We start from the raw sequence: 13,440 nt of genomic DNA on the forward strand, positions 1-13,440 counted from the left end.
ACCCTCGGACACCTTGACCTCGGGTCTCCAGCCCCGTGCACTGTGACAGGGGACATTTCCACTGTTTCAGCCACTCCGTTTACGGCACTTTGTTCTGGCAGCTCTGGGACTCTCCTACGTAAAGTGAGCTATGCCGGTGTTACATGGCCATGTGACCAACCCCCAGGACAGACCCTGGACACCAAGGCTGCCCTACACTGGAAACACTTTGTGTGTGCTGTGACATGCTGCTGCTGGGTCAGTTAGTTCAGGGCTGGGAGAGGGCAGCAGGAAACTTGGTCACTCCCGGTCTTGCCCACACTCTGCCCTGTGCGCCTTTTCCTTTGATGACCTTTTCACTGGAAGCAGCTGTAAGCGTGCAGAGAACCCGAGTTCTGCGAGTCCTTCCAGTGAATCACTGACCTTGACGGGGGCCTTGTGGACGCCGACCACAGCCGCCAATTTCAATCAGCCTCCACAGATCGTCCTTCACATCCAGGTGCCACGCGCTACAAATGTCTCCTTCACCATGTATTTTGCAAGTTTCAAAATTCTCATACGTACATCTTTTTGTGAAATGTTATGTCTCAATTTAGTCCACTTTTATGTCCTTCAGTGAAGTTTTATAATTCTTTGTAACACTATAGGCTTGACATGTTTATTTTTTGCTGCTCTTGATCACAACTGGGATTTTTTGCCTTTTATCCTCTAATCTGTTTTTACTTGTATAAAACACAACAGCTTTTGCTGATGTTCGTCTTACTCTCGTCTCAGTGTTGGACTGTCTTATTTTCTAACAGCTGGTTAGTCAATTTATAAGTTCATTTATATAGACAATCACATCCACTGCAAATTAGAATTGTTTTCCCTCTTCCTTTCCACACTTAAACTGCTGCTCTTACCCTAGTGTGTGGGCTAGCATTGCTAGAAAATGTTGGCTACTCTTACAGCACTTTAATTGTAAGATTCCCTTGCCCAGATCCCACTGCATATAGGACAGAGCTCCAGTTCCTGGCATTGGAGGCTTCCGAGAGTTTGGTGAGGACCTGTCTGTTCAGCCATATCATGGGTGCCCGCCCACCCCCCACCCCCTGCTTTTCTCAGCCCAGCTACAGTGAATACCGGGCCGGGGTGCCCATATGTGATGTGCACAGTGGGCCAGAGAGCGGAGCCAGCAGCTGACCCTGGAAAGGGATATGGCCCAGAGACCACCAGATAGGAGACTGACCACAGTGGGCCTCATCAGATCCATCGGAGCAATCCACTCGGTCATCACACTCCGGGTTCACTTTGGTCACACACTGGCTGTTTTGGCAGGAAAAGGTGTTCCCTGGACAGTGACCTGAGGGCAAAAAAGAACCAAGTTCCTGATCCCCGCTCCATCTCTCCTGGCTGCAGCAAGATGCCACTGTCTAGTCAGAGCCTCAAGAGCATGGAAAAACATCTTTTTTACTTTTTTAGGCCTGAACATTTCTGAAATAATTTTCTCAGAATTAATATGGAGACATAACCCAAGAATGTCGGTCAGCACGAAGACCAGGGCTATGCAACAAAAATGCAGGCATACCACATGTACTCCCACATTTTCCAGCACCCACAATTTTCTAACGTAAGATACAGGTGAAATTGAACTTTTCAAGTTGTGGTAAAACATGTACAACTTGAAGTTTACCACGCTATAACCATTTTAAGTATACAGTTCACATCTGGGGCTGGACTGTTCTCTGTGGGGGTTGAGCAGGACTCCTGGTCCTACCCACTCGTTGCCAAGAGCCCCCACTCCTTACAACCACAGATGTCCGCGGACACTACCCAGTGTCCCCTGGGGCCTGGATCACCCCTAGTTGAGGACTCTGTGTGGCACTCACTCTTTTTTATTTTTTTCCAAACTGTTTTTGTCTTTTAATAGATTTCCACCACTTTTCAAAAAAAACTGTTAATGTTTTCCCTCACTCATGTTTGGTCATGTGTAATTCAAAGTGTCTCATCTTTAAATCCTTTGCCCACACAGGACTATGCCTCTATCCCCTCCCGGCCCCCTGGAGGAGACTGGTGTGCAAAAGTAGTATTTACTGCATATGAGGGATTCCTTTGTGTACTGGAAAGAAGTCTTGGAGACCTCTCCACACGACTGCAATCAGAGGAACTCGGCAGAGGGCAGGGAGCTCCATGGGAGAGGGTAAGACATACCTGTTTTTAAGTCTCTTTCTGTCAGTGGCCCTTTCTGACTTCCTGTGGTGAAACAGACAAGAGATATAAGCTCCTTCAGTGAGTCCCACAGTTCTTTGAAAACATCGGATTGCAAAGCTGAGAGCTGCACTGTCCACCATGGGAGCCACTTAAATTCTAACTTAAATCAATTTAAGATGAAATCAGATGAAACAATCTCTTGCTCAGTCACTGGCTGCATGACACGTGCTCAAGAGCCACATGGGGCTCGTGGTCACCTTATTGGGCTATGCAGGCAGGAAACAGAATTCAATTAGCACTGATAAAGAGGTTACTTAGAGTCAACTAACATGTCAGGGTAGGTGGGGAAGGACCATAAATGTCCTGCAGGGCAGGGTCAAGGCCATCAGTTTTTAACTTGATGACACACTGAACTCACGCCTGGCTCTCAGATCATGATGCACCACATCATCAGGTTTTATGTGAAGTTTTTGGTACATGATAGGGAATCTGCATCATCAGATTTTAGGGCATAGCATTTACTCTTATTCCTACACGAAGGCTGGCAAACAATGGCTGTGGGCCAAATGCAGCCCACCATTTAATTCTATAAATAAAGTGTTATCAATACACAACTGTGCCCATTTGTTTATGTACTGTCTTTAACCCTCCTGTTATGAGAGCAGAGTGGAGTAGTCCCAACAGAGACCCAATGGGCTGCAAAGACAAAAGCATTTACACTCTGGCTGTGGGCAGGTTGCTGTTACCTGCTCTGTACCCGAGGGTAAAGTATTGTGCACATGTTTACTCTTTATCAGAGACAACTGTGGAAAACCTAAAGTTTACTGCAACTTTCAACTGTCTCCTCTCCCACAGCCGCCTCCCAATTCCTCCAGCATCTGTTGCCTACTTGCCTGTGAGCTCAGCGGACACAATGGTGCCATGGGCAGCCAGGGGGATACCATGCCCCTGCAGCCTTGCTCTGAGTCCCTGCTGCAACAGCTCCTCCTCCAGGCCCAGGCTCAGTGACTGCAGGGCCTGCAGCAAGAAGTGTAGACGGAAATGCACGAAGACACTGGAGTTCCCATCCCTGCAGGTAGGAGAGAAGCCCTTGGAGAGGGAGGGCTCCTGCTAGAATCTTCTGGAATCTCTTGGGTGTCCACCAGCGTTCCTTCACCCAGAGGAGGCCCTGACTCACCTGTAACCTAACACGGTGCAACCCACACAGCTGGCCTCCAACTCTGTCTTCTGAAAGCTGCTTACAAACTGGAACAGAAATAACAGCAGTACATGCTGAGGCCACGGATTAGGCGCCCATCCCACGGGGACCTGCCGTGTACATGCAGAGCTAGAGGACACGGAAAAGCACCCCTTCTCACACTCCGTACACACAGCGGTCAGAACTGTGTAAATGACAGGGAAAGGGCACTTGGAAGTTATTTGGATGAAAATATTGCCCTATCAGCAGATGGATGGATAAAATGTGGTCCAAACACGAATAGGAATGAGGTGCCCACACGCGCTGCCCCAGGGAAAGACCCCGAGCCCACGACACTCAGGGAGGGAACCAGACACAGAAGGCCACACGGGGTGTGAGTCCACGTGGGTGACATGTCCAGAACAGGCTCATCCACGGACAGAAAGGGGGCTCGTGGGGCCAGGGGCTGAGGAGTGATGGCTAATGGGGATGGGGTTGCTTTGGGAGTGATGGAATGTTCTGGAACTAGACAGAGGTAATGGTTGCACAATTTTGTGAATACACTAAATGCCAGAATTGTTCGCTTTAAAAATGGTTAATTTGGGGGCTCCTGGCTGGCTCAGTCGGTAGAGCATCTTTTTAAAAAAAGATTGATTTGAGAGAGAGCAAGCAAGCACAAGCAGGAGCAGCAGAGGGAGAAGCAGGCTCCCCGCTGAGCAAGGAGCCCAACACAGGGCTCGATCCCAGGACCCTGGGATCATGACCTGAGCCGAAGGCAGATGCTTAACGACTGAGCCACCCAGGCACCCCGAGCATTTGACTCTTGATTTTGGGGTTGTGAGTTCGAGCCCCACATTGGGTGATCACTTAATAAAACTTTTTTAAAAATGGTTATTTTACATGAATTTTACATTAAGAAAATCCTGCTTTGCGCAAACAGATGCTACTAGAACTTGCTTATCCTCCTTGTGGTGTTCAAGTGACTACTGTCCACTTCTCTTAGGACCGTCTCAGGTTTAGTACTGAAGGGTTCCTGTCCTGGGAACTGGGATGGGTGTTGTTCCAGGTGCTGTTCCCAGCAGCGCCAAGGCTGGGGGTTGCCGAGTCCCCCTGGCACCTCATGTGACCTATGCCTAGGGTGAAAAGATGTCCCAATTTACCTACTCTCCCAGTGGAGTTACTAACGGACGGTGTTCCTGTTCACGGTCAGTGTTCTGTCACCGTGCCTGCTTCTGAAGCTCACAATACACAGTTCTCCCTCCTAAAATTCCTTCCAACCTGTTTTTCTTATTTCTGCTCTCCAAGTCCATGTCCCTATTGCCCACATTCAGACCTGCTGGCCCACAGAACAGTCCGCAAATTTCAGCAAGTATTCTCCACCTGCCTGCCCCACGTGCCAGCCACTGTCACACACGGCTCCCGAGCTTCTGAAACATGGCTGGTACCACAAAGGAACTGGTTTTTACATTTTAGTTAATTCATGCTTAAATTCTAAAACAGATACTTCAGTTACCAGAAAATTCTTAAGTATATTTGGAGCAACTTACGTATGTAAATGTTATGGAATCTACGTATCAATCAGGTATTCCCAATAAAAACTTAGCATCCATGTTGAGATGTGAGTACAAAATGCACACTGGGTTTTGAAGACTCAATGCAAAACAGAAAAAGAAGAATATGAAAAGTCTCTTCAATACCTGCTTTATGTCGATGACATGAAATGTTAATACTTTGGATGTTCTGGGTTAAATACATTATTAAAATTAAACTTAACTGGTTTTTTTTTTTAGAAGAATTTATTTAATTTTATTCATTTATTTGAGAGAGAGAGACACAGCGAGAGAGGGAACACAAGCAGGGGGAGTGGGAGAGGGAGAAGCAGACTCCCCGCTGAGCAGGGAGCCCGATGCGGGGCTCGATCCCAGGACCCCGGGACCATGACCTGAGCCGAAGGCAGACGCCTAACGACTGAGGCACCCAGACACCCTGCCCACAAATAAAGTTTTATTGGCACAGAGCCACACCCGCTCATTCACCTGTCCTCTGTGGCACCTCTCAAGATGCCTCAGGCCAAGCTGAGCAGTTGGGCCGGAGAGTGTCTGGCCCGAGATGCCAAAGATCTTGCCTGTCTGGCCTTAGAGGAAAAGTGTGCTGACCCCCGTGTGGACGGTGATGACTCAGCAATGCCGCCCTGCTTTTCTCATGTCTTAACATACAGCCTCCCGGCCCCAGGCAGAATGCTCCTTTCAAACCGTGACTTATCACCTAGTGACCCTCCTGCTTCTCTGAGAATGAAATTCAGAATATATTCTTAAGTTGAGATGTAATTCACCTAACTTACAACTTACCTTTTAAGAGCGTAAGACCAGATGGGTTTCAGTGCGTTCACAGAGGTGGGCAGCCATTACCGCGACCGGTTTCCGAACATTCCATCAGCCCAAAAGAAACCGCATCTCCCCTAACAGTCATACCCCGCGAGCCCCCTTCCCGTCCGCGGATGAGCCTGTTCCGGACGTGTCACCCACATGGACTCACACCCGTGTGGCCTTCTGTGTCTGGCTCCCTCCCTGAGCGTCGTGGGCTCGGGGTCCGTCCCCGGGGCCGCGCGTGTAGGCGCCTATGCTCGTGGCCGAGGGACGCTCCCGCGCGTGGATGGACCTCGTTTCATCCATTCACCCATCGATGGGCATTTGGGTATTTCCACCTTTTGGCTCTTACGAGTCCTGCTGCTGTGGATGCGGATGTGAGGGCTTTCTGTGTGGACATGAACTCTCATTTCTCCCGGGTGGACACCTACACACAGAATTGCTGGACCCTATGGAAACCGTTCGACCTGACCAACTGCCTGCCTGCTTCCACAGCAGCTGCCCTCTTTCAGGTTCCCACCAGCCCTGTGTGCGGGTTCTGATCTCGCCAGTGGACTACAACTTATAACCTTCTGACGTACCGACGAGCCCAGCAGGGGTCAGCCCCCACCGACGCCACCCTCCCCTGCGTTCCAGAGCCCGCCAGCGCCGGCCACGGCAGCCGCGTTGCCCCACGTGCCCTCTCCCCTGCCTCAGTGCCTGCCTGGGTGCCCCCCCGGCTCTGCTCGCCCGGGCACAGCCCCTGGCCGCCCTCACCAGCCTTTCCAGAGTGGGCGTCAGCGTGCGGTAGTACTCTGAGGTCTCCTGCTGCAAGCTGCAGGCATAACGGACCCCTTGCAGCGCAGCCGTGTGCTCCACGTCGACACCCTGTGTAGAGAGGGAGGCTGCGGACAAGACCAGAGCCCCGTGAGAGAGCCCCACGTCGGGGTCAGGGTGCAGTTAAGTCAGCCTCAAAGGCCCCCAGCCACCCAGGGCCATCACCCCAACGAACAGCTGGTGGGCCGAATTCCTGGGGGGCCCTGAATGATCATCAGCAGTGCCCCCTTTCACGTCTCACACATGTTCTGGGTTTGATGGCGGACTCTATGATCACCCACCTCAAGGCGCCCTGATGTTCCTGGTTTTTTGAGGACGGGACTGGCTCCTGTTCACCCGTCTCACCAGGTGTGCGTGGCTCAGGGCCTGAAGCTGGCTTCAGCCCTAAGTGGCTGAAATGGCCTCAGAAGACCCTCCCTCCAATTTGGAGCAATTCCCACCAGATGCCACAGGGGCCTCATCACAACCACAACCCCGGGGGCCAGTCTCATGATGCCACCCTGTGAAAGAACACGGGTTTCCAACTGTTGGAAACACGGTGTCAAAGTATGCAACAGCGAAGACTCAGACCCATAAACACAGGTGAGGAGGCGCACAGCAGGTGCAGAGCAGTGGGGGTGCGGCAGGGGACCTGCAGAAGGGCCGTGTGGCGCGGACAGCGGCGAGCCCAGCACAACCTGCGGACTTGTCCAACCACGTGCCGCACACCTGCAGCTGACGTCGTGACCCACGCCTGCTCCACTCCAGTCACAAAAAGTACACGATACCCAAGACTAAGAATCAAAAAAGTTTTAAAATAAAGAATACAATAGCAACCACCGAAAACGTGGGTTTCTGTTGAAAATATGTTAGAACTCACAAAATGACACGCTAGCAAAAAAATGACCATACTTACAGTATTAAAAAAAAAAGAGGGGCACCTGGGTGGCTCAGTCGTTAAGTGTCTGCCTTCGGCTCGGGTCATGATCCCAGGGTCCTGGGATCCAGCCCCGCATCGGGCTCCCTGCTCGGCGGGAAGCCTGCTTCTCCCTCTCCCACTCCCCCTGCTTGTGTTCCCTCTCTCGCTGTGTCTCTGTCACATAAATAAATAAAATCTTTTAAAAAAAAAATGAAAGTAGCTGCCACGTAAATCGTAAAAGCTGGGTCCCAATTCTATGTAATGTGAATGAATATTTGTCTAGGTAGATATTTAGATCTTTGTTTATTCAATATGGTAGAATACACGTTTGGAGCCAATTCTAAACATATTTGATTTCTCATTTGAGAAGCTCACAATAGAAACGAGCACCCTGGGGGCGCCTGGGTGGCTCAGTTGGTTAAGCGACTGCCTTCGGCTCAGGTCATGATCCTGGAGTCCCGGGATCGAGTCCTGCATCGGGCTCCTTGCTCGGCGGGGAGTCTGCTTCTCCCTCTGACCATCCCCCCTCTCATGTGCTCTCTCTCTCTCATTCTCTCTCTCAATAAAAAAAATAAATAAAATAAAATAAAATAAATAAAAAAAAGAAAAAGAAACGAGCACCTGTTGTGGAGACCAAAGTGTCTATGCTCCGTATTCCCAATTAAGTCTTTCTTTTTCTCCCCGCTAAGTAATCACTACACCCAACGTGGGACTTGAACTCACAACCCCAAGATCAAGAATCGCTCGCTCCGTGGACTGAGCCAGCTGGGCTCCCCCCAACTAAGCCTGTTTTCCCTCTGAAATAATGACAGACCCACAGGAAGCTCAGAAATAGCAGGGAGGTCCTGTGTGCCTGATGCCCAGCTTCCCTCAAGGTTAACATCGCCAACTAAAATTCTGAGCTATGTGAAAAGGGGATACATTTTAATTAAACAAAAATTTTAAGACTGTGGAATTGTTCCTTAAAGCCTTCCTTAGTTTCAGGGGTCCTGATGGGGATTGTATTTATGTTGTTCTCAATATGTGTGCGTGCTTCTAGGATGCCCCTGCCTCCCCCTAGGGTGAGGACATTCGCACGTGTGTGTGTGCGTGCACACTCACACATGCGCTCACTCGCATGTGCGCACACCCACAGCACAAACTTTCCTGCATTTGACTCCCACAGCCATCAGGGGGCCTCTGTCAGTCACGCCAGGCTGCGAGATGCTCCAGATGTTCCATAAGTATGTATATAAAGAGGGCACGTACTGCATGGAGCACTGGGTGTTACACGAAAACAATGGATTGTGGATCACCACATCAAAAACTAAGGATGTATTGTATGATGACTAACAGAATAAAATAAAAATTTAAAAAAATACGTAACAAACAGACATACGCACTCTGTATAAAAATCAAAGAAACCCACGCAGAATTGCCAACTTACTGTTTTGCCACAGGAGAACATCTTCTCTCAAACTGCCACTTACTATCATTATTTCATGAATGAAAGGTGACCTTCACATCCCCAAATAAAACTGTAAGAAGCTTATCAGCTCAGAATAGTCCTGTTCCAGAGCAGTGCTGCCCAGAACTTCCTGTGATGACAGAATGTTCTAGATGTGCACTGTCCAGTACGGTGTCCACGAGCTGCCCATGAAGGTGGCTGGTGGGGACGAGGAATTGACTTTTTTTTAAAGTAGGCTCCATGCTGGGCGCGGAGTAACTCACGACCCTGCGCTCAAGACCTGAGCTGAGACTGAGTCTGATGCCCAACTGACTGAGCTACCCAGGCAGCCCTAGGAATTGACTTGTAAATACCATTTAATGTTAACTGCTTTAACTCTAACCAGCTCCCAGGGCTCAGGCCCACCATCCCCAGCAGCAATGAGGCAAACAACACTGGAAGAGCTGCTCTTTGTGGTGGCTAAGAATGAAAACGGCTCATGGTCTCACAGGGGAATCTAGGATTCGCGGTAGAAGGAGAGGGGCAAGTCCCCAAAGGGTATGCAGACCCTGCTGTCACCTCACGAATTCTCACAAGACAGCATGAGACATCATCTCCAGAAACGTGTCCGTGTGTGGAGACCTGCGGGGCTGTAAACCACGGAGACGTCACATGGAAAACCGAGGGAGGCCGCGGCCCTCTGCAGTGATCGGTTTTATCCTTTACAACAAGACAACACTGTGAATGAGTATAACGGGTCCACATGATTCAAAATCCGAAGCCACCCAAGGGCATCTGCTGACAAATCCCCCTCCTGTGATCCACCATATGCTGTCCTCCCCAGAGGTAACCGGTTACTTAGGCTCTGAAAGTCCCTCCAGAAAAACAACTGATGCACACAGGCAGACATGTTTTCTTTCTTTTTTTTTTTTTTTTTTTAAAAATTTTTTTTTTTTATTTAGAATGAGAGAGAGCATGAGAGGGAAGAGGGTCAGAGGGAGAAGCAGACTCCCCGCTGAGCAGGGAGCCCGATGTGGGACTCGATCCCGGGACTCCAGGATCATGACCTGAGCCGAAGGCAGTCGCTTAACCAACTGAGCCACCCAGGCGCCCCCAGACATGTTTTCTTTTCTTGCTGTTTGGCACCTCTCTCTACTTCTTCTAACGTAGGCATCTCTAGATCATTCTACTGAGATATAAAGAGAGCTTCCTCTATTTTCACAACCGCAGGCCCACACTGCATAGAGAGGCCAGTTTTGTATGGTTCACCCTAAAGAGTATGATTATCTACTGTGAACTGTAGGAGCATAAACCACTGTTCGTTTGGGGGGGCAGGGCAGAGGGAGAGACAGAGAATCTCAAGCAGACTCCACACCCAGCGTGGAGCCTGACGTGGGGCTCGATCTCATGACCCTGAGATCATGACCTGAGCAGAAATCAAGAGACAGACGCTTACCCACTGAGCCACCCAAGCACCCCACTGTTCATTTTTCACACTTCAAAAGTGTAAGTACTTTTCAAATTTCTCAATATTTAAAATAATTCATTTCACTGTCTCTATTTGTCTTTTCACCGCACAGTGAAAACTTCCTGGGAAAGCCCAGTCCATGGGAAACGTGGATACCCGGTGCCTGGCCCACCCATGCACCCACCCACCCCAGACGGCCACCCAGTGCACACCAGGCCCAGGCTCCTGGCCTGCCTGCCTTATCTCCTGGTGGCCTGAGGGCCAGCCTTCAATTCCATGCCTGCATGCTCAGCCCTTTGATTCTGGGATCGTAACATGGATAACACCGAGCCACTCCTAAGCATCTTTGTGCAAGTCGCCTGGTGTGTGAACCCGTGCAAGCCGACAGCCACTTACCCATGAGAACTCCCAGGGTGACCATGACAATGCTGGTAGCCACCACAGCGGAGAGGGCCACACGGCAGCACGTGGCATCGGGCGCTGGGACTTCCTTTGTGGCCCCAGGCACAAGCTGTAAGTCACCCGCTGTGGGTTCCATGGCTCCTAGACACGGGGAAGGCCACCTGAACGCCAGCAAGAAAGGACCGAAAAACAAGGTCAGGGCCGGAGGATGCTTCTTGTCCCCTAAGCACGGGTTTCACTTGTGCAGATGTGGCAGCCTTCCAGGTGCCTGTCTCAGTGATAAAACACGAGTTCAGGGACGCCTGGGTGGCTCACTCAGTTAAGCGTCTGCCTTCAGCTCAGGTGGGATCAAGAACCCAGCATCCTGCTCAGCAGGAAGCCTGCTTCTCCCTCCACCTGCCGCTTCCCTTGCTTGTGCTGTCTGACAAATAAATAAAATCTCAAAAAAACAAAGCAAAACAAGAAAAACATGGGCTCAGTGGGACACCGGGCTGGGCCTGTGCATGTGGGCTCCGTGGGCCGCTGTGGTCCACCACCAGGAGGGATGCACGACTTTCCTGCGACGCTGGTAACAAATCACCACGGGCCAGATTTATTACTCAGTAGTTCTGGGCTCAGAAGTTCTAAAACACCAGCGCGGGCCGGGCCGGGCAGGGCAGGGCAGGGCAGGGCAGGGCTGGTCCCCCCGCCCCCCGGGGCCCCCGGGAGACCCGGCTCCGGCCTCTTCCTGGCCCGCGGCCCCGCTCCATCCTCGCCGCCAGCAGCGCGGGGTCTGCCCATCTCGGACTCCCACCCTCTGCCTCCCCCTCGGGAGGGCCTCGTGAGGACGCCGGGCCCCCCGGGAACCCAGGGTCACCCCTCCTCGGGGCCGTGACAAGGTCGCCTCTGCCGCGTGAGGGGACACGTCCCAGGTCCCGGGACCAGGACTGGGGACGGCTCGGACCGCCGTTCGGCCTGACCGCACAGAAAAGGCGGACACAGAGCGAACAAGATGGGGCCCGCTCCGGCGCTAGCTCGGGTGCCCACGGGGTCCTGCGCGGCCCTGGACTCTACGTGACCACCTGCGGCCGCCAGCAGCCCCGCCGGAGGCACAGGCCGCTGCCCTCCTCCGCTGCCAGTACGCCGGGCCCTGATCCCCACTAGGGCCTCAGCTCCTAGAGAACCGGGAGCAGCCACGCGCTCCTCGTGTCCACGTGTCCGGCGCGCCCCTTCGTGGCAGTCTCGCGAGAGACCCGAGACCGGGGGTCCCACGAGGCCGGGCCTTGATCGCAGTCTCGCGAGACCCGAGACCGGGGGTCCCACGAGGCCGGACCTTGATCTCAGTCTCGCGAGAGACCCGAGACCGGGGGTCCCACGAGGCCGGGCCTTGATCGCAGTCTCGCGAGACCCGAGCTGGGGTCCCACGAGGCCGGGCCTTGATCGCAGTCTCGCGAGAGACCCGAGACCCGGGGTCCCATGTGGCCGGGCGCTGCTCGCGGTCCCGCGAGAGGCCCCGCCGAGGCCGCACTACGCCAGACCTTGATCTCAGTCTCGCGAGAGACCCGAGCTGGGGTCCCACGAGGCCGGGCCTTGATCTCAGTCTCGCGAGAGCCCCGAGCTGGGGTCCCACGAGGCCGGGCCTTGATCGCAGTCTCGCGAGACCCGAGACCGGGGGTCCCACGAGGCCGGACCTTGATCGCAGTCTCGCGAGAGACCCGAGACCCGGGGTCCCATGTGGCCGGGCGCTACTCGCGGTCCCGGGGGACGCCCCGCGGAGGCCCCTCGAGGCCGCCTGGCAAGCCCGCGGCCCCGGAGTCGAGGCTGGGTCCGTCAGGCGCAGCTCCTGCTACCCTTCGGTCTCCTGGGAAGGCCGCGGGGCATGAAGAGCAGCGGCGGCCTCTCGGCGCCGCCTCTGGCTTTCGCCTGTCGGGTGCGCGGAGGGCGGCCGCCGCCAGCCCACCTCCCTCCAGGGACGCGCGGTTCTGGGGAAGCAGGCCGGCCGCGAGCCGGACCCGCCCCGCCCCTTCCCGTCCCCCCGTCCGCGGGTCTCCCGCCCCCGCACCCTGTCTGCGCGGGCCGGGCTCTGGCCGTGGGCGCCGCGACGCCGCAGAGAGGGAGCCCGGGGGAGCCCCCCGAGGCGTGCGCGGAGGCGGCCGACGGCTCCCGGGGGTCGCAGAGCCGCTTCGGGGGCCCTGCGGGCACGAATGGCGGGCCGGGGTCTCCGGAAGCAGCCCCGGGTGCGCTCGAATTTCGGACAGAGGAGGCATACTTCTGTGGCATAGATTTGTCCCTGGAATGGTTAGTCTTACGTGTCTAGTGGGCCAGGTTATGGTGCCCGGTTTTCTGGTGAAGCGTTATTCTAGATGTTGCCCTGAAGCTGGTTTTTGGATGTAATTAACTTCTTTTTTTGATTTTGTTGACTTGAGAAAGCGAGAGAGCAAGGGGGAGAGCGCAAGCAGGGGAGAGAAGGAGAAGCAGGTTCCCCGCGGAGCAGGGAGTCTGGTCGCGGGACTTGATCCCAGGACCCGGAGGTCATGACCCGAGGCCAAGGCAGACGCCTCGCCGCCTGAGCCACCCAGGCGCGCCCCGGTGTAATTCACTTTCAGGTGAGTAGAGCAGAGGACCCTCCTTGTTGTGGGCGGGCCACATGCCATCGGTTGAGGGCGTTCAGCGGAGCAGATGTCTGCCTCCAGACGGCCCTGGGGACTGGAGCCGGAGCGTCAGCTCTGTCCTGGGTGT

General features: G+C 53.5%; 1 protein-coding gene across 6 annotated transcripts in view; it reads right to left on the reverse strand.

Moving 5' to 3' along the window:
- TMPRSS9 (transmembrane serine protease 9) overlaps window positions 1-13,440 on the reverse strand; it is a 49,699-nt gene that overhangs the window by 19,289 nt on the left and 16,970 nt on the right. The window contains exons 1-7 of one of the 6 annotated variants that reach the window (XM_073887314.1): window positions 11,784-11,928; window positions 10,717-10,883; window positions 6,469-6,579; window positions 3,347-3,414; window positions 3,063-3,258; window positions 2,170-2,211; window positions 1,208-1,321 (exon numbers count right to left, since the gene is read on the reverse strand). In XM_073887314.1, the coding sequence (XP_073743415.1) occupies window positions 1,208-1,321; window positions 2,170-2,211; window positions 3,063-3,258; window positions 3,347-3,414; window positions 6,469-6,579; window positions 10,717-10,858 (673 nt within the window). In that variant the 5' untranslated portion in view covers window positions 10,859-10,883; window positions 11,784-11,928. Of the gene's footprint in view, window positions 1-1,207; window positions 1,322-2,169; window positions 2,212-3,058; window positions 3,259-3,346; window positions 3,415-6,468; window positions 6,597-10,716; window positions 10,884-11,783; window positions 11,929-13,440 lie in introns of those variants that run through there. The other 5 variants (XM_073887315.1, XM_073887316.1, XM_073887318.1 and 2 more) reach the window with 5 other exon arrangements.

This window comes from Callorhinus ursinus, unplaced genomic scaffold (genome assembly GCF_003265705.2).
Source record: "Callorhinus ursinus isolate GAN/ISIS: 27379988/994484 unplaced genomic scaffold, GSC_fseal_2.0 scaffold77, whole genome shotgun sequence".
In the NCBI taxonomy this organism is placed as follows: domain Eukaryota; kingdom Metazoa; phylum Chordata; class Mammalia; order Carnivora; family Otariidae; genus Callorhinus; species Callorhinus ursinus.